Genomic DNA, 20,784 nt, shown 5'->3' with positions numbered 1-20,784 from the left:
GTGTTGTAGAGAACAATAAGGTCAGAAATACTGTAAAACTTGTGTGTGCTGATGTATTCTGATATAAACTATATTATGCCCCTGTCCCACCTTTTTACGCTCCTCCTCTGCATTTCCCCTCACACCGTATCCTGCATTATCATTGGCTGTTCGACATAGCACTCATTGCCAGTTGGGCATCTTAGATCCAGATATTTGACATGCTAGATATCTCTCTTCGGTCCACTCAGATCGAGTTGTTAAGTAGTTCACACATAGCGATTGAGAGCCGAGTTTGCTCCCGAGTTGCTCCCGAGCCGGCAAATCTAGCGCCGACCAGTTGGCAAGCGAAAATCAGGGCAAAAATCGTGTAGTGTGAACTAGGCATAACTTGTACAGGACACTAATGCTACATATTACAGGACACTCTTTTTTTACCAAAGGTGTTTAATGTTTAGTGGCCACACTTAGTAACAAGCTATTATATTTTCAATCACACCAGCTGCCAAATAATGTAACAGTTATTAAGCTGTAGTTAGTACGGTACAGTAGTCAGTTAACTAGCAGTCAATTTACTGGGTATTCTATTATTAAAACTGTTAACCAACATAGCTAATAGTCAAGTTATGACCTATGTACATCCTATTTACAACCTAGGTAAACTTTATATTAAAGTTATTCAAACTGGTTAATATAAGGCTACCATATAATTTAAACCAGCCACCAGTTTGTTTCTAGTAAGCTAGTTAATATGAGGTTATATAATTTCCAAGAACATAATGTACATGACTAAAGTTTGGGTTTGTTTGTGTTTTGTTGTGCTTGGGCTTGGTTCTTCTCTCACTGGGTAGAGAAAAATGGTTTCCCTGCTTAGCTGGAATGTTAAGATTCTTCCATGCACCCATCACATCACATCACACCAGACAAACCACATTTTTGCTTTAGTGTCACTGTTGGAGACGTGTGTAAAATAATTTATCTCACCAATACCTTCTATACTGTGTGGGAGGGAAACAGCATCATTTATCATTTTCAAAGCAGTGTGATCATGTTGAGAGCACACGTCCTTAAATAAATCTGTTTTCTATTTATTCTTAAACTAACACACCAAGTTTAATAAATGATGGAGTATTTCTGATCTTACTGAATCTGGTACGCTTCAGAGCAGTGCATAGTTATGAAATGCATACGATAGATTGTTCTTAAAAAATATATATTATTTATAATTATTATATTATATTATAATTATAATTATAATAAATATAACACAGTTTTTAAGGCTACACTTGAACCCTATTCCACTTACTGTTGGGATATGTTACATTGAACAGATTCCGTCAACATTCGTACAACAGCCAGAAACCTTCAGATGTTAAAAACACATAGAACATGTAGGAGTCTGCAACACCATGCAAAATACTAGGAGATAATTCTAATTACTCCACCTATTCTAATTAATTAATAGTAATAGTACATACTGACTTTGTGACTGTGCTTAATAAAAGCTTGCCTCCTTTATAATGCAAACCTTCTATTTGTAATAGTGACAACTGCTATGCAGATGTTGTTAAAGGCTGAAGAAGTAACAATTAATACACATTTCCATGTTTTCATGTCAACATATATCATGCTATTAAAACCTGGAGCCATATTTAAAAAGCCAGTATTGTTGTTATGTCGTTTCTGTGTATTTAGGAGATGCCGTCTCTCTCTCTCTCTCTCTGTTTACCCTGTTTCAAAAATCCAGATTTGCCTATGGGTGCATGAATGTGACAATGATAGGAGGGAGTGGAAATCGGAGGCATTCTCAGGGCGGGGTGTCACTAGTTTCAGTGAATCTGTTTTATACAGAATACTCACTCCTGGCTTTGTTGAATTATGTGGAACTCTGTACAAAGGGTTTGGTGCTAAAAACTGAGGACTGACAACAGCTTGGGCGTTGGCCTGGAGTACTCATTGCTCTGTTGGTTTGGGCGTGGTGTACTCATTGCATTTTTGGTTTGGGTGTGGTGTAGTCATTTCTTTATTGATATTTAGTGTTTGTTTTGGTATTACATTTACATGTACATTTTCAGCATTTAGCAGATGCTTTTTATCCAAAGCGACTTACAGTACTGTGACAGTATATTGTTAAGCAATTGGGGGTCAAGGGTCTTGCTCAAGAGCACAACAGTGGCATCCTGGCAGTGGTGGGGCTTGAACCCGTGACCTTTAGAATACTAGTCCAGTACCTTAACCGCTAGGTTACAACTGCCCTATACAACTTGTATATCTGAACATGGTGTTCATTTTGGTGTTGAACACCAGATCAACCACGATACTAAACAGAATTAAACAATCAATGAAATATATATACATTTGTTGCCATTGTTGGTACAAAGGGTTTTGTGCTTAAAACTGAGGACTGACAACAGCTTGGGCCTGGTGTAGTCATTGCTCTATTGGTTTGGGCCTGGGGCTTGGTGTACTCATTGCTCTATTGGTTTGGGCCTGGTGTACTCATTGCTTTTTTGAATGGGTGTGGTCATTTCTTTATTGATATTTAGTGTTTGTTTTGTTATATCAGAACATAGTGTTCATATTGGTGTTGAACTCCAAAATTAAATAAGCAAGAAAAATTAAAAATAATAATAGTGCCGCTCAGGTGGTGCAGCGGTAAAGTACGCTAGCTCACCAGAGTTGGGGTTTCGAATACATCGTATCAAATCTCAGCTCTGCCTTTCCGACTAGGCTGGGCAGCTGCATGAACAACGATTGGCTGTTGTTCAGGGTTAGGGATAAGAAAGTCGGATCATAGGTCCTCATAACTGGTGCGATTGCGGCCCCTGCTGGCAGACTGATGGCGCCTGCACAGGGCTGAGGAATAATGATGATGGGGTGTGGCCCTCCGTACACAGTGCCCGTCAAGTGTATGAACTCGACTCGTGCAGGTGAAAAATGCACTATCTGTACTGACTGTGCGTACCGGAGGGGGCGTTTGAATCAGTATAGAGGACGCAATCAGGGTAATTGAACACGACTAGACTGGGGTATAAAAATTGGGGGAAAAAAATATAAATTAGGCGTGGGCCTGGTGTATTAAATATATTTGTTGCCATTGTTGATTGATCCAATTGATTAAGTGGTTAGTTTAACTACAGAAAGAGATTCTGTTCTTTCTGTCAAGATAAAAGCACCAAAACCTAATTAAGTGTATGTTTTTAAATACATAAACTCCAATAAAGTTTAAAAAAATTTATTAATAAATTGATGCCCCCCTTCCCCCCATTTTGTGCTTTTTGTTTAAAATTAAATAAAATACATGAGGGTATTTTGGTTTTTAATAAAACATTTATTGTCAGGTGCAGTATTCTTTAGAATAACAAAAAATTGTTTTAAATATATTGCAGACGCTGCGTTACAATTGCACTTTTGATCAGTTAGTGTACTGTGTTCAAATCATGCATGGCCTCACCAATATAACTTTTCTATTCTCAGTACTATTTTCAGCTCTGTTGGTGTATAGGAGAGGATCAGTAGTTGGTGTTAAATGCTAAAGCAGACTGCTTAGTAAATGATCAGTCAGTTCAGTCCAAAACTGCATTTTAAGACAATAAAGAATGCTTAAGACAATAGTGGTCATTGTTAATCTGACTCAGTAGAGTTAATTGTTCTTAGGCAGTAAACAGAGCCAGTTATTATCCGTGTTTCTACCATTTATACTCAATCGGTCTCACTTTCATGGGTTATTAGTACCATTTGCCCTTTTTTGCTTTTTAGGGAAATGTTTTAATAGCTGTTATCTTCCTTCATACACATGGTTAGTAAGACACATGGGTTGAAAGTGCAAATAAGCTGATGTTATAACAACATGCAGGCTCATGTAGTGTATAAATGTTCAGGACAGATTTATAACAGTTAAAGTAAAGCCTGTGGAGAGAATTGTAAGACTATATATGTTTGTAGATCAATGAGCATTAATTTTTAATAGGACTCGACCACACCACGATACACAAAAAAAGCAGTCAGAACCAGCGAGGTGTTCTAGTTTGTGTCTTGTCGTGATACAATGATTATAAAATTCTCAGGTAATAAAGACAAATGGAGAGGGGCTGGAGAAGGATGGAAAACTGCTTGTGCTGCATGTGTATATACTTCGCTTAAGTTGGTACTTAATCATTATCCGTATCTCTGATTATTAATCAACCATTACATTAATTATGAAGTGTTTATTACATGACACCAAAAAGCTGTGCTATAGGAAGGGGTCAGAAAAAAAGTAACCACAGGGAACTGTCAGCAGTTAACATGAAAACTTTTCTTGAACAGCCAGCAGGAGGCCTCTGTCCTACAGATAACAGCCCTGAAAAACAGAGAAAAACATTAAGAAAATGTTCTGCGTATGTGGTGGATGTTGTCTTTTAAAGATGTTTAAGGAATATTCTCCTCATGAGCTATCATAATCATTTTAAACGGTCTCAGTCTGCACATTTGAAACAAAGTATTTTGCTATAAAATACTGTGTGTTATATTAAATCACTAAAACAAATAAAGAAAAAAAAACTAAAATAGAAAAGTAAAAATGTAAGTATTAACACCCTACATTAATACCCTAACCTACATTTTAATGCATTAACCTACATGCCTAACAAATTCCTTCAGTTTGTTGACAAACAGCAATGTAATGGTTTTGTTATTGTAGTTATTTCACAAGAATGAACAGCTATTTTATATCCAGTAATATAGTCAACACTGTTTACAAAACACATCAAAACCAAGTCAAAAAGCATACAAAAGAAGAAGCAATTTAGTCATAAAAATATGTAATAAATATGTAATAATGTAGTAAAAATACTGGAAAACAAACTGTCACTTTGACTGAGTTTTAGAAGTCAGTGGCTGCAAGTGGATATGTTTCATCAATTCATAACCAGAACATACAGAACATACCAACCAGAACATAAACATACACAATACTGACTGTCACTATCGCTCATTATCGCTCACACTAAACCCCAACATAAGCCTCTACTACTGCACATGCACTTTAACTGGAAGCCCATATCTGAGCCATACTCCTATTTTACTTAAACCTAAGCTGCTAACACTACCTCAGACCTGCCTATGCACCTTGTCAATGATGCACCTTTGTCTTTGTATGCACCTTGTCTAAGCACCTTTTATGTATGCACCTTTTTTCCCCTTCCCCATCCTTTGTTCCCTATTGTTTTTGCACTATTGTCTTTTGTATGTCTGCACTGGAGATGTAGCCTGACAGTGTTTCATTATACTGTACAACCCTGTATTGTATAATGACAATGAAGTTAAACTGAATCAATTAATTCTGTTTATCATGTACAAGAAAGAGTTGTGAGTTGCTTGGTATATCAGTAAATGACAGTTTTGTGATCTAATGGGACTAAAGTTAACATTTCAGGTTGTAAGCACTATGTGTGATTGGAATTATATTAGGAAAATCAGCCAGTTAGCAACATGCTTGCTTTACATATGAAATGTGCAATCAGTGACAGTAAAATATAAAGTTAATGTGGTTGAAAACCTTTTTAAGGCTCTGTGATATCATCAGACTCGATAACAAATGCAAAGATGTCCTTATTCACAGTGTAAATTTGCATTTGTCGCTCTTTTAAACCTTAAATTTGACTTTTTTAATAACTGAAACTGGGTTCATGATCCTTACAGACTTTCATACTCCTTTTTCCTTCATAAATATCTTGTCGACGCTGCCTGTTTCAGTTTTTTCTTTGCTTTTCTTGGGCTTACCTACTGTCCTGCATCAGCACTTGGTTCTGCTGCTTCTCCAGTCTGAGTGGGTTCAGTCTGTGAACAAAAAAACAGACAACAGCAGCTCAGATACAAAATACAACGATGTCCCGATATTGACGTCTGCATTGCATAAGCATTTTCCGCTTAGCTGAGAGGATAAAGTTTTAAACTTTTACATTCTGGATGCAGTGCAATTAAACAGGCGTGATACATGCTTTCAGACACATATTTAATTATTAGTTGATGTAAATAGCAGTGTTAAAAATGCATGTCTAGTCTTCATCCTACTAGCATTGGTAGCTGTTGTGCTATGAGAAAACAGGGTGGGTGGATAATTGCGCTGAAAAAACTAGGGTAAAGAATGCCACTGGCATCTCTTTCTTAATTTAGCAGGCTTTGATGCAACAAAGCATGCACTGTTTACTAAATTACACCAGGATTCCTTTATACTGATTCTCTGTTGCCTAAGTTACCAAACTGGACACAAACCCCAGACTGATTACAGCCACACTGAAACACAGTTTCAACAGAGAGTCACACTGAACCCGCTCTCTCAGTGGTCACCTTAGGTCCAGTTTGTCTGGTTATTTATTGAAAATCAGACTGCAACACTAGAGACACAAGAGGAATGTCAATTTGCTCCTTCATTATCAGACTGATTTACAGACAGATTTAAAAGAAAATCCATCCAACATAAATATAATATTGTTGAATTCTGCTGCATTTTGCAGATCCTTGTGTCAGAATTTGGCATAAACAGCATGAATCCAGTCAGCTCTTTTGGGCCTCTTAATACCAATCAAACATTATTGAATGTCACAGTCACTCTATGTATATTTGCTGACCATATGCTTCTCTTCATGAACACAATATAAATGGCACAGATCTTATAATGGCTTCATCCAGCACAAACATGCATCTAGTTCCAAACCACAATAATAATTTCAATGAAATATAATGGCCTTGCTAGTCACAAGATCTAAATTCAATAGAGCACTTTTTGGATGTGACAGAATGGGGTGATCACAGCATAAATCTGCAGCACGTCAGCAGTCAATAGGAAGTTACTTTAAGCTGAATAATAATAATAATAATGCTTTTATAAAACAAAGTATAATACAATTTAATACTGTAAGTTAACCCATGAAATCTATTTTGTCACAATTTAACTGAATGGTTTTAATACCATTATCACTGCTGTTTGATTAAGTCTCATTCTGTGTAACAAGTAACAAAGTTAATTTGACTACGTTACCCCCCTCTGGACCTTGGCAGGCATTGTATGTAAGCATATGCATGCTCAGGCTGTTAGTGTTTATTATTTATTAAAATGAAATGGTTTCACGTTTTAAATAAATCAGAAAGAGCAAAAGCGTATGTTAGCAGTATGAGTGAGTTTTAGCACCTCAGGGGTGGGTTGATCATCCTGGTATCATCCACACAAAAGAGAAACAAATGAATATTACATCATGAACAAGGTCATCCCAGTCATGAAGCCGTCAGAACTGGTGCATTACTGCAGTTTTAGGTTTTATATTTTAATGACAAAACTATTGTTATGAAAGCATTTACCAGAGTGACCAGTCCGGTAGATGCTACCACAGTCTCCAGACCTTCCACTGTCTTCTCTGATATCTCATTAGCTCCGGTTACTGCTGCATCTCCCACCAGGTTAGCCTGCTCAGTCGTCTTCTGGGCAACTAGAGTCAAGAGATTAGATTTTCTTAAAATACTAGTGCAAAATAATAATACAAAAATAAAAATGATTATCATTAATAATAATAATAATATGAATACTATTAAAAATAATAATAATAACAATAATAATCATTGTAATAGTAATAATAATAATGGAGTCAAGTGTCGAGAGACACTTGTCTTACTGCAAAATAATAAAAATAAAAGATTATCATTAATAATTATACATATTATTATCCTATAATAACTACATAATTATTATTAATAATAAGAATTATTATTATTATACTCTTAGAAAACTATACATACAATTAAAAAATATAATATAACTTTTAAAAAATTAAGTCAATATTAGTGAATAAAAGTAAAAATGATATAAAAAAAATAACAAAATAAAAATGTTACAAAATATGCAGTATTCATTCATGCGTCAACCAACACACTTCACCTTAAATATTTAAAATAAAGCTGAAATTCATTTTAACCTGAAAAGAATATAACAACAACTTATTTATCTTACAGTATGTATGCAATAAAAGTATAATGAATAAATGAATATTTTCACATATACAGTAGAACAGTTTAAAGTAATTAAAATAACATTAAAAATGATTTAGTAGCCTAAAAGACAAACAGGGAAAGTAAGGAGGAGTAAACAGTGTGCAGAATTGGGTGGTCATCTTTACCCTGGTTTACACTGGACACCACATTCTCCTTCGTCTTTGTACCTATGAGAAGGGCAAAGCATAAAGTTAAATCAGTAAAGTTTCCTTATTCAACACACACAGTCTCAGACGAGTCATTTAACAGCATTTACTTGAGGTCCCCGCTAAAGAAAACATTGTGTTCTGTGTTCATTAGAGGTGACGACTTTGGTGTGGTCAGATTAAGTTTAAGCTCTGGAGGATAATGTTCTCTGCACTTTCATGTTTTCTGCACTTTAATGTAATTGTCGGCTTTTTGTCCTGGCTGGCGTTCAGCCCAGACACATAAAATGTTCTACCCACTTCCTGTGAGTAACTCACACCAAGGTTTACGTCTTAAAGTTAGCTGGTAAAAGGCTGCAAAGCCATAAAATATGTTATGAATTTATCAACATTTCAAAATTGATGGTGATGATTATCATATATTATATCAAAATATTCTCAAAATACATCTAAAATGACATGCAAACATTTATTTAGAGGTGCCAAGGATAAAAAAAGCAGATCACTGTTACTGCACCATTGTGCTAGATATTTTACATACCTTTATGTTCTGTAAGTCTGAGTAATCCTTTATGCTCTTTATGTTATTTTAATAGCTTGGACAAACACATACAACTAAAGCAAAAACTCACCATTACTGTAAAACGTAAAGCTACACCCTTCACACTACTTCTACTACTGCTTCATCTTACTCCCTCCTGTATAGTCATTATGAATATTTACTACCTAATATTAGCTCTGATAATGCTAGTAAGTTCGATTTCATTTATATGCTATGTATTTAGCATTTATATTTTACATCTTAGATTTTAATAATCTTTTCACAAGTTTTATGAAGTATATCTGTGGGAAGCTGTGCCCATTAAGTCAAAAGAGTTTGGCATTTGTATGGCTAACCACTGAATGGGATGTTGGTCAAGAAAGCCTCAACTGATGTTCCAGTCCAGAGCTGTTGAGTGGAACTGAGGTCAGGGCTTTGTGCAGGCCACTGGAGTTCTTAATGTCTTTATAGAGCTTGCTTTTCATCCAGGGGGACAGTCATGATGGATTAGTAAATTACCTTCCCTAAACTGTGTATAATTTCCTTTATGTAATTGATTTATTACACCTGTTAGTGAATGTTGTGGCTGAAACACATGAATTCAAGAATTAGAAGGGGTGTCCCAATACTTTTGTTCATATAGTGTATTAACGCCAGGATCTGTACAGCTTGGTGAGCAATGTGCCAGTACTAAAATAATAGTAGCCACTGCTGACCACTCTCCTGAGTTTTTATAACAATATGTATTTCCTTAGTGCATGAATTACATGTTGGTTGCATTGTTTGTGTTTTCCTAGTGACTAATATCCAGAGTCCCTGGTATCCTTTTGAAATTACAAACATTAAAATGAAATTATGCACAAACAGGCACTCGTTTTTTATATAAAGCCCTGCTGTTGTCCTCTAGTACAATGATCTGATTTACCATTGAAACATGCACATTCCAGACAGCCTGACTACTGTCGCGGAGACAAACACGAATGCCTCGGCTTTTATATGCCTGCAGAAATGGTCAGTAAAGAAGATTCGCGTTCACATTAGTGCCCTTAGCCTCAACGGCAGTTTTCTGAGATCACATTATATCAGACGGCACAACATTCTGAGCAGCCAATCTAATTAATTAAATAAAGGAAAACGAAACAGGCTAAATATAGCTCGCCCAGAACTTACATGTTTTGTGACATTTTAAGAAATGTGTCTGTGTCAGTTTCAGTGAGAAAATGAACTAAAAAAATCTACAGCATTTTCATTTTAATCAGGCACTCAGGTAGGACACTGTACATTTATTCATTTGTAGATCCATTCATCCATCCATCCACACAACTGACCATCTATTTATCCATCCATCCATCCACACAACTGACCATCTATTTATCCATCCATCCATCCACCCAACTGACTATCTATTTATCCATTCATCCATCCATCCATTCATCCACCCAACTGACCATCTATTTATCCATTCATCCATCCATCCACCCAACTGACCATCTATTTATCCATTCATCCATCCATCCATTCATCCACCCAACTGACCATCTATTTATCCATCCATCCATCCACCCAACTGACTATCTATTTATCCATTCATCCATCCATCCACCCAACTGACCATCTATTTATCCATTCATCCATCCATCCACCCAACTGACCATCTATTTATCCATTCATCCATCCATCCATTCATCCACCCAACTGACCATCTATTTATGCATCCATCCATCCACCCAACTGACCATCTATTTATCCATTCATCCATCCATTCATCCACCCAACTGACCATCTATTTATGCATGCATCCATCCATCCATCCACCCAACTGACCATCTATTTATCCATTCATCCATCCATTCATCCACCCAACTGACCATCTATTTATCCATTCATCCATCCATCCATTCATCCACCCAACTGACCATCTATTTATCCATTCATCCATCCATCCATCCAGGCAGGACACTGGTGGACAAATTAGAAATAGTTAACCAGATCCCAAAAACAAATGATTTCTACCTGCTTATTATAAAATGCTAATAATAATAGCATCTACCTGTTAGCCTTGTTACTATTTGTTAGTAATAACTATATAATATTACAGCTATTGTATATTCTGAAACATATATATGTATTAGTCTTTACTTATAAATCCCAATCAATACATCAATATAAAAATTTATTCAAATTATTTAAGTTATGCTTACTGGCATAAAAGACCAGAGAACTACTTATAGGTCAGGTCAATCAGTGAGGTGTTTAATCTGAATTTAAAAGAACAGATCGAGCTTTTGTTTTTTAATAACATCTGTAACAGGTTTCCACCAGCTAAGCTGCAAGAGGTTCTAAACATGGCAAGGTGGCATTAACTGAAATGCTTGATATGATATACAGCCTAAATAGGTTAGCAAGATATGCTGGATCTAAATCAGCTACACCTATTATACGCAGTTGTAGCCTAGTGGTTAAGGTACTGGGCTAGTAATCCAAAGGTTTCCAGGTAATCCAAACCACTGCCAGGTTGGTACTGTTGGGCCCTTGAGCAAGGCTCTTAACCCTAAATTGCTTAGACAATATACTGTCACAATACTGTAGGACGCTTTGGATAAAAGCGTCTGCTACATGCTGTAAATGTATATGCAGGGATCATGTGGTCAGTAAGAAACTCCATTAGCAGCCACAATAAACTGGGCTTATGGTCAGTTTGGGAATGTAGAATAATATGTATGGTATTTTTTGACTCTGCAGTACTGTCTGATTTCTGATCAGGGCACAGTGTGTGTGTGTGTGTGTGTGTGTACAGACTAATGCTTTTACCTCTAGCACTAATGCACTCTCTCCTCCACCCCCCCCCCCCCCCCCCCCCCCCCCCCCCCACCTATTTCATCAGCTCACTGTTTCTGCCCTCTGCCAGAAATGCTTAATATCTAAAAGTGCCCAAGAACCACACTACTTATGCAAGTGCACCATCCAGCCACTGACACATGAATGCAATATAGATCTAAACATGAGTAGCAAATAAAACATTTATGTGCTGCGGTCTGCATTTATAACCATACATGATCTACTGATAAAAATGCTTTGTCATGTTTGTTATGCTTTAGGCTTTGAGGAGAGATTAACAGCGTACACACCATTAACCTGATTGTCTCTTAATCTGTCTGAGTTTAAAAACTGCACTTTCCAAATCTGACATGTTAAGAGAGCCATTATATTTCACTTCTAAACCGCCACATCCACTTATTTCTCAGGAAAAGGTCAGGAAAGGTCATACTGTACATGGAGACTGGATGCCTTCCTCACACTTATCCATCCATCCATCCATCCGTTAAGAAATTAGAATTTGAATGATTTAGAGTTATTTGTTGTAGTTTTTATTAGTTTATTTCTATATGCAGGTGATTAAACTTGTTCTTTCTGCTCAGAGATGCTCAGGTTTTCTGATGTCATTCCATCTTTGCTTTTGTATTGTAAGAGTTAGCTGCAACTTACTAAATGCCAGAAGACCTAGCTGATCAAAGAGCAAAATAGAAGCTCAAATGCAGCAAAAAGAGAGACAGCTTATATAAAACAGACGCAGTTGGGTGGCTTTTACCAGTAAATATTCCTTATTAGATTAAAATAAATACATTTTTACATATGGGTATTTTTATTCATCTCCTCAGCTCTTGACTCCCAAAGTACTTTCAAAATTAGCATTTAAACTGTAGACAATATAAAGACCCCTCCTACTTTAATTCTGTATATTACTAGTGTCAGTAATTTGCTGCATCCCTGATTGCTCTGGAGTGAACTGAACACCTCCCTCTGGTTCCCCACCCACTGCAGTCAGTAAAAGTACAGACGGTGCCACAGGCCAGCATGCTGAAATTCATGATCAAACAGCAGCATTTGCTGAATTTAAGCATTACTAAGCCAGATAGTTAAACCCATATTGTTATGGTGCTGCTACAAAACACCTAATATCTCAGTTTCAGTTACGGTCAAATTTGGGTTGATAAATACACCGTCACAGCTCTGTCTGAATAATTAATGAAAACGTATTGACATGCAGTGAAGCCATGCACAGAAATGACTTTTGCTCTTCTATAAAAAGTTCTTTAGTGAATGGTTTCAATAACATTTCTAATGTTGCCAGACTTATTTTAATATAAAATGGCCACAGAGTTGGTGACAGGTGGGAGATGCAGTTTGTGTATACATCTTCCGGCTGTGCACACATCAGAACAATACACATCAGCTTTAATAATGACAGCACCGGCTGCATCAAAAAAAAAGTTTTATTCATGAATATTTCTATAATTACTATCTATTAAAATGAGCCTTACTTATTTCTAAACTAAAATATTTCTAAACTAAACTGATATTTGTAAACTAAACAAAAAGTGCAAAAAAAATAAATAATGTGTGACCAGAATTTACATTTTTCATAATAAGCCTGATCAACTTAAAGAAGTGCATAGTTGTCAATTTTAAAAACCATTTATTTGTATTTTTAGAACCCTTACTAATGCAAATATGTTAAGTGGATGATCATGTTCATTAAATGCTTACTTCAGTCTGTTTTAAAGACATGTTGTCTACAAATGTACATTTAAAACAGCACACAATTACTGCTATGCCACAAATTGTAATATTTCCCTCCATTTATTCTGAAACAGAAATGCTCGGACATACCAACGTACATGACCCCCTCCTTGGTTTTGGCAGCGGCCTCTTGAACCCCTTCCTTGGTCTTCTCGGCAGCTGCCACCACTCCTTCCTTGGCCATGGAGAATCCCTTCTTGAAGACGTCCATACTGAAAGCTGCTAGCTGAGTCGGGCTGAGCGGTGAGTGTGTGTAACCTTCAGTTATTGCTGCTACTGCTGCTGGCTGGGTATTAAAGCGGCTCCAGTCAAGCTGAGCTCCTGTGTTGTTGGGTCCTGGCTGAGTGTGTGTGTGTGGATGTGAGTGTATCAGTGTGGCTCTTATAAAAGTGGGCTTGGCATAGAGTGACCAGACAGAGACACTGGTGATCAGGAGGGCCGTGAAGCAGAAGAGAGAGAGAGAGAGAGGAGAGAGAGAGAGAGAGAGAGAGAGAGAGAGAGAGAGAGAGAGAGAGAGAGAGAGAGATTAAAATATCATGATTTACTTAATCGTGAATACACACTAGCAGGACTTGTAACCAAAATTACAAACAACAAACAAAGACAAACCTTAACAAAGTTCAGAATGAGTCATAAAAACTTACATATTGAAATCCTTTAACCAGATAGGACAGTATCCAAATACAATGCATGTTTTATGTACAAAATATAAACAGGATGGAAATTCCTGTCTACAAGAAATTAGAAACAAAATAGTCACACCGCTTCACCTTCCATAAAATGTACAAAAATTACGATTTTACTAGGTGAGAATTAAGAGATTATTTAGTTTGTAGTCCGATTTCTTCACCCCTGCCATCAGACCAAAAAAACAACATTTCTGAATCCAATCATCTTCATATAACATTTACCCATTTTATATTATTAAGAATTTAAAATTTGAATGATTTACATCTTGTGTGTGACTTTATTCTCTTTTCTTAATTTCTATTATGTTATTTGATTTACATGCATATCTGTGATAATTACCCAGTATAAACCGTATTGCTGTGGTAACATAGGTCTCCCCGATATCTCAATAAATCTTCTTGAATTCCCTCCCTGTGATAATACAGTACTCATAAATGTTAATCGTTATTAAAACCAATAAATAAGGACATTTATATCTAATAAAGATGTGAAGTTGAAGCACTTCACAGAAATATTCTTAATATTCTACTATAGAGCTGTTTTTGGTAGTTCTTGGAGGTGACAGTTTGTGTTTTCTACTGCAAAGACCACTCGTGTGCCACTGTATGTTCTAATGGGGAGGATAAATAAAGTCACTGGAGAACATTCCAGCTGTATTGATCATAATCCCTACAGAGAAATTAGGAGGCTATGCCACAAGGTTAAATAATATTATAGTACTTACACCACTACATTAATCATTACAGTTGGTGTATGTATATATTTTACCCTGAAGCTCAATTCCATAAAAACTCAATTTAATAAATCTCTAGAAATGTGTGAATTTCCAAGACTAAAATTAGTGTTTTAATAATTCAGTCAAAGATGTTCTGATACAGAAATGATAAATATGGGTGTGATTCCCACCACTCATTAATTATGAATGAAGTCCAGCATTTATAAGGCTCAGCTCTCCTGCTACTCTTTACAGAATGACCACCCATCAGTTGTTTAATCTAAACTTGACCTGACATAAACTACATGGACAATAGTATTGAGACGCCCCTTCTAATTATTACATTTATATGTTTTAGCAACAACAATTGCTAACCGGTGTACTAAATTAATTATGTAAGAGAAACGACAGGCTATCAACTTTGCAGCAACAGTTTAGGGAAGGCTGTGTGCACAAAGCAAGATCTACAGACATGAAGAAAAACTCGGTTCAAACCTCAGCCCCACTGAACAGCTTTGAAAAGAACTGGAACATCAATTAAGGATTTCTTGATTAACATCCATAACCAGCCATACAAACGCTCTATTGAGTAAGCACAAATTCCCACAGCTGTTGTTACAGCTGAAAAGATCACACTGTAGTTTAATACTGTTTATTTTTGAAATTGGATGTCCAACAAGCTCTTAGTCAGGTGTCCAAATACTTTTGGCCTTGTAGTGTACATTGCAAGCACTCCTAATTAGCCAGTATCAAGCTACATATCACATTGCTGCTTTTAATTGCAAGGATGATGGCACGTTAATGCTAAATAAATGTATACTTTCTGCTTTCATCTTTTTATTTCTGCAATAATTCAACACTATACATTTTCACAATTCTAAAAGAGCATCTTTGCATTGTATTAAACATACTGGCACTTATCTAAACACTCTGGTCTCTGATGTTTCCATCCTGACTCAGCAGATCAGTCCTTGAACTAAGTGTCCAAGCCAGTACCACACCCTGTTCAAGCAAACTGGAAGAGAGCCAGTATGTGACTATATATAGAGTGCTGCATTCATCAGGACAATGAGAAAATGTAAGCTGATCCTGCATCCTGCATGGATGAAGCAGAAACAGAGACCCTGGGCTCATCAGCATGGTCCTTACAGGAATTTAACCAAGCATTGTGAAAATTATTGCCATGTGCACCTCATGTGATATACCTAATAAAACACCCATCAATAATAATCATCAAGACAAATGTTTATTTTTACTTGCACAGAAGATCTGGGACTGACACAAGCACTAAATGGATTTAAAGATTAAACCACAATTCATAAAAGGTTTTCTAAGTTTCCTAGGCACATCTATTTATGTAACAAACCCTTAAGTGTTTTTCATTTCGCTCTATTTAGGTAAATAATAAAGCTCATGTCCTGGTCTTTTGTAGCTCGTTGGCCAATTACATTCACAAAAGGACATAAACTGTGTGTAACAAGATGGCTCACGCCTCAGTAGTGAAGCCCTGCATCTTAACTAAGCTAGATCAATACAATGGCCAAAAAGCCACTAACATAAAGGAAATAATAAATAAGAGTGTGGACAAAATGTCGGAATCAAAGTAACAAATTTTATTCTAGCCATTGTTATTATTATTTTTTTGTTTTTTTAATATTTTATGGGCTTTTCTCCCAATTTAGTGTAGTCAATTTGTCTTCTGCTGCTGAGGATCCCTGAATTTTTGCAATTGAGGAGGGTGCATTGCTGCTCATGCCTCCTCCGACCCGCGCACAGCCCTTAACGGAACCCTTTTCCACCCATGTACTCTGCACAGACGTCTCTATCCGCCAATCAGGGTCCTTACACAGCGTTTGAAGACCCCGCCCACATAGTCCGGTCACCCCTCCCTGCAGGCACTGCCAATTATTCCCGCTAGATGGTGCCCAGCCGACCTGTGGCAACGCCGAGTTTCAAACTAAGAAGTTCAGAATCTCGGCGCTGGTGTGCTAGTTTATTGCTATTATTATTATTATTAAAGTCACTTGTTAAATCATTGTAATTTTGTTAAGAGAAGAAACATACTTACTGGTAATGACACTGGTCACTGGTCTGTATTTAAAACTTTAAGGTTAGATGATTGGATGCTTCTTTAATTGGATGCTCTGGTCCAGCTGGTTCCAAATGCAGCATCTCAAGTGCTATCTAGACCTAGAAGGTTTGATGATAGTAATCCTATTCTAAGAACTCTGCACTGGCTGCCAGTTTAATTCGGCATCTATTACAACATGACATGACCCCATTGTATCCGAGTGAACCTACTGAGCACATTAGACTTCATTCTACCAAACACTGAACTGAAGGATGATAAAATTGTTACATTTATTTTGCCTTTTATTTAGGGTGGCACGATGGAACAGAGGGTAATGCTGTCACTTCACAGCAAGAAGGGCCTGGGTTTGATTCCCCACCTGGGAAGCCAGGGTCCTTTCTGTATGAAGTTTGCATGTTCTCCCCATGTCTGTGTGGGTTTTCTCCGGGTGCTCTGGTTTTCCTCCCACAAGTCCAAGACACGCAGCTAGATCAACTGAAGCTAAATATAATGAATGCAGGTCTGTCTTAATATCTGTTTACAGAAAACTGTGGTCTAAAAATATGAAACCCACTGGAATGATAGAGAAAAAGCTAATAAAAAAGTAAATATTATTTAAATAACAAGTAAATAATTAAAATTTAAAAGCTGAAAAGCAGATCTTCAGGAATAATAAACATAAATTGTTTCCTGCTAAAATACCAGCCCTCGCTCTTTAGATTTTAGCAAAGAGGTGGATCAATTAGCACTAGCATGTTAAGCACACAGAAGACCCTAAGTTATTCATGAATGTCAATGCAGCAGGCGTTATCAGTAACAGTAAGGCCTGGCCTCATGACACTATTATGTTTAAAAAAAAAAAAAAACGCCAATAAATTATGTGATTTTATTTGTTTTCTCTATTTTATTATAAATATATTTTCATGAAAATGTCAAATACAATATGACTTTGCTTCAGTGTATGATCCAGTGTTTTAAAGTGTCTCTATATCAGTACTCAGTACATGATCAGAACATGCCTGGTATGGGACAGTCTGAAAAATACAGAAAAACATAAATCTCATTATAAAGTTCATCAGATGGGAAGTAGTCTGTGAGTGCTTACTAAATCAGAGAAAAAAAACTAATAGCTAATGGATTGGCAGTGGTTTCCTTATTGACTTACACTAAAAGCTCATGAAAATATCAATACCAGCACAAAACCAATCAGTTCTCCTACAACAATCTAGAAAAGTCATTGCACTGCCAATAGCATCATCACAGTCACTGTGTGTTCATTTGTGTGAATTAAATTTCGTGCATTAAAATGAATTAAAATGGGTGTCAATTATGAGCTGAGACTATTGCAAGCCATGATTACTTAATTTAGATTTAAATGTTTTAATTTCAATTTAAATTGCAGCTTAATTTTAGCTTTTAATAAAAAATAATCAGATAATGGCAGCCAGGTGGCGCAGCAGTGCCGAGTTTCTGAACTCCTCGGTTTGAAACTCGGTGTTGCCTCCGGTCGGCTGGGCGCCATCTAGCGGGCATAATTGGCAGTGCCTGCAGCAGATACTAATTGGCCACCGTATCTGCAGGGTGGGGGCCGGACTATGTGTGGGTGGGTGGGTCTTCATACGCTGTGTAAGGACCCTGATTGGCGGAAGAGACGCCTGTGCAGAATGCAGGGGCGAGAAGAGGAGGGCTGTACAGGTGTCGGAAAGAGGCGTGTACAGCGACATGCTCTCCTTGGATGCAATCTGGTATCTCTGGTAGCAGCAGAAGACAAAATTGAGTGTGCTAAATCGGGAGGAAAATGGGGAGAAAATGCGTAAAAAAAATAATAAATAAAATAAAATAAAACAATCAGATAATAAAGTAAAATTACAAAGTAAATAGTGACAAGGTAATTCCCTAAAGCAAACAGCTTCCTTCCTCTGTACATCTGTGACACTGGACTAAAGACAGTTTTGTGGCAGGGCAAGTAAATGCAGCATTTTCTCCTTTGAACCATTTCATCATAAACTGTGAATTAGCCAATCCAACAACACACAACACTAATTCTTATTTAATTAAAAAAACTATGTGTGACTGACAAAAAACACTGTGTTAGCCAGGTATTAACAAGACTGGTTGATTATGTGCATGCAGAAGGGTGGGGTGACTTACTGCAGCTCCACTGCATGCCTGCGTAACTACAGGGAGGACTCAGGTAACGCATGTAAGCAGATGCAAGGACCTGCCCTGACATTCCAATCATGTGTCACACTCACATGCCTGTTTGAAAAGAATATTTACCTACTGACTAAGTATTTACCGTGGATCCAGAGTCTATTATTGGAAACACATACTGAATGTTTAATGATGATTTTTTTTACACAATATCATAATACATAATATAATTTAAAAAAACATCTTTGACATAATGATTTAAATTTTTTAATTTTATTTAAAACCTGCATTCAAACTGCCATAAATACAATGTGGCAGTAACATGCATTAGATTAAAACTAGCTAGTTAAACTAGCCTTTAGCTTAAGTAAATATACACTGACCAGGCATAACATTATGAGCACTGACAGGTGACATCACAGCAACTGTTAGTGGGTGGGATATATTAGGCAGCAAGTGAACATTTTATCCTCAAAGCTTGGTGTGTTAGAAGCAGGAAAAATGGACGAGCGTGAGGATTTGAGCGAGTTTGACAAGGGCCAAATTGTGATGGCTAGACGACTGGGACAGAGCATCTCCAAAACTGAAGCTCTTGTGGGGTGTTCCCGGTCTGCAGTGGTCAGTATCTATCAAAAGTGGTCCAAGGAAGGAACAGTGGTAAACCGGCGACAGGGTCATGGGCGACCAAGGCTCATTGATGCACGTGGGGAGTGAAAGCTGGCCCGTGTGGTCCGAGCCAACAGACTGAAGAAGTTAATGCTGGTTCTGATAGAAAGGTGTCAGAATACACAGAGCATCACAGTTGCAGGGCTGTTTTGGCAGCAAAAGGCCAAAAGGGAGTGTTGTTGTCGTACCTACAGATCATGTATATATTAGCTAGTTTGACAACCTAAAAGCATGTCAGAATTTTTTACTTTCCCTTGTGTTCAGTATTTGAATTTTATTTAATGATAAAACCAAAAGGACTTTTTTAATAACAGGCTACCAGGGTAGCATATGACTTACTCCATTCCTCTATGTAAAAGGCCCATAAAGTAACTTTGTGTGTTTCTTTTATTGCTAGGATGCAGAGAATGCCATAGTACAAATAGGTGGTCAGAGGTTGGCAGAAGGCAGATCAGGACCAACTGGGCCACTCAGAAACCCCCTGCCCCTAAAAGTGCAGTAAGTAGTTATTTTGCATACTCTACATACTGCATTTTTGGACTTTGAATTTGTGAGTGGATGGAAAACCAAATCAGATGTGTTATCAGGTCTACCTGTGTTTTAGTGTGGACCAAGACTTAGTCAAACACTAGACCAACTCCTGACCTCTGAACTGGCGTCAGCATAAAGCTTTTTCAACACCAGTGAGAAATGTCTCAGCCTGGCTTTTATCACCAGCCACAGTGTTACTAGTCTCACCCATGTGACACTGATTCGCTGCTAAAATAGCCTCACATGTCACGCCTCTAACAAACCATCAGGGAATCATTTCATTTCAGACTGATTTCTGAAGACATTCATGTAGACTTAAACATTGAGAAATATTAGCAACGAGAAACACATTTCTTAACTTGTACTTTACTGTGACTTGTTGCTAAGAAAAACTGAACATACCAAACTCTCACCAAACCATTTACTTACCTGTTGCTAGGACACAGTAAAAGCAAAACAAACACAGAGTAGTCTTGCCTGATTGGTATTTGAGCTTTAGCAGTGTTTTGAGCAACCCAGCAGCAGTCCAGGGCTGATAGGCACAGACTGAGTTTGGAAGTCAGGTTTTGGTTTTGGAAGAAGCCTCAGCTCAGGCTTGATGCAGGAAAGCTGATGAACAGAGCATTATGGAAAGAACTAGATGTCAGTAAATGTTAAAGTACCCTAAAATGGTTATTATAAGCCA

The 20,784-nt window shown here is 37.1% G+C and overlaps 1 protein-coding gene across 2 annotated transcripts; it reads right to left on the bottom strand.

Annotated features, from left to right (window-relative positions):
• Positions 1-3,289: 3,289 nt before the first annotated feature.
• On the bottom strand, positions 3,290-13,649 carry sncga (synuclein, gamma a). Of its 2 annotated transcripts, XM_062994769.1 has the most exons (6): positions 13,363-13,649; positions 8,130-8,171; positions 7,318-7,445; positions 7,151-7,171; positions 5,743-5,799; positions 3,290-4,321 (listed from the first exon to the last, which is right to left on the bottom strand). In XM_062994769.1, the coding sequence occupies exons 1-5, from the start codon at positions 13,481-13,483 to the stop codon at positions 5,743-5,745; spliced, it is 369 nt and encodes a 122-aa protein (XP_062850839.1). In that variant the 5' UTR covers positions 13,484-13,649; the 3' UTR covers positions 3,290-4,321. The 2 variants fall into 2 exon arrangements, with proteins under 2 accessions (XP_062850839.1, XP_062850840.1); XM_062994770.1 differs by lacking the exon at positions 7,151-7,171.
• Positions 13,650-20,784: the final 7,135 nt, after the last annotated feature.

This window comes from Trichomycterus rosablanca, chromosome 5, assembly GCF_030014385.1.
Source record: "Trichomycterus rosablanca isolate fTriRos1 chromosome 5, fTriRos1.hap1, whole genome shotgun sequence".
NCBI classification, from domain to species: domain Eukaryota; kingdom Metazoa; phylum Chordata; class Actinopteri; order Siluriformes; family Trichomycteridae; genus Trichomycterus; species Trichomycterus rosablanca.
This window is presented reverse-complemented; position numbering and strand designations above follow the sequence as displayed.

What these genes read in the sequence shown, in the direction of transcription:
- sncga (XM_062994769.1), bottom strand. Translation starts at nt 13,483, where the DNA reads ATGGACGTCTTCAAGAAGGGATTCTCCATGGCCAAGGAAGGAGTGGTG. An exon ending in GGTGTCCAGTGTAAACCAGG is followed by an intron (nt 7,446 to 8,129) that starts GTAAAGATGACC and finishes TCTTGACTCTAG; the next exon opens with TTGCCCAGAAGACGACTGAG. An exon ending in CTACCGGACTGGTCACTCTG is followed by an intron (nt 7,172 to 7,317) that starts GTAAATGCTTTC and finishes GGATGATACCAG; the next exon opens with GATGATCAACCCACCCCTGA.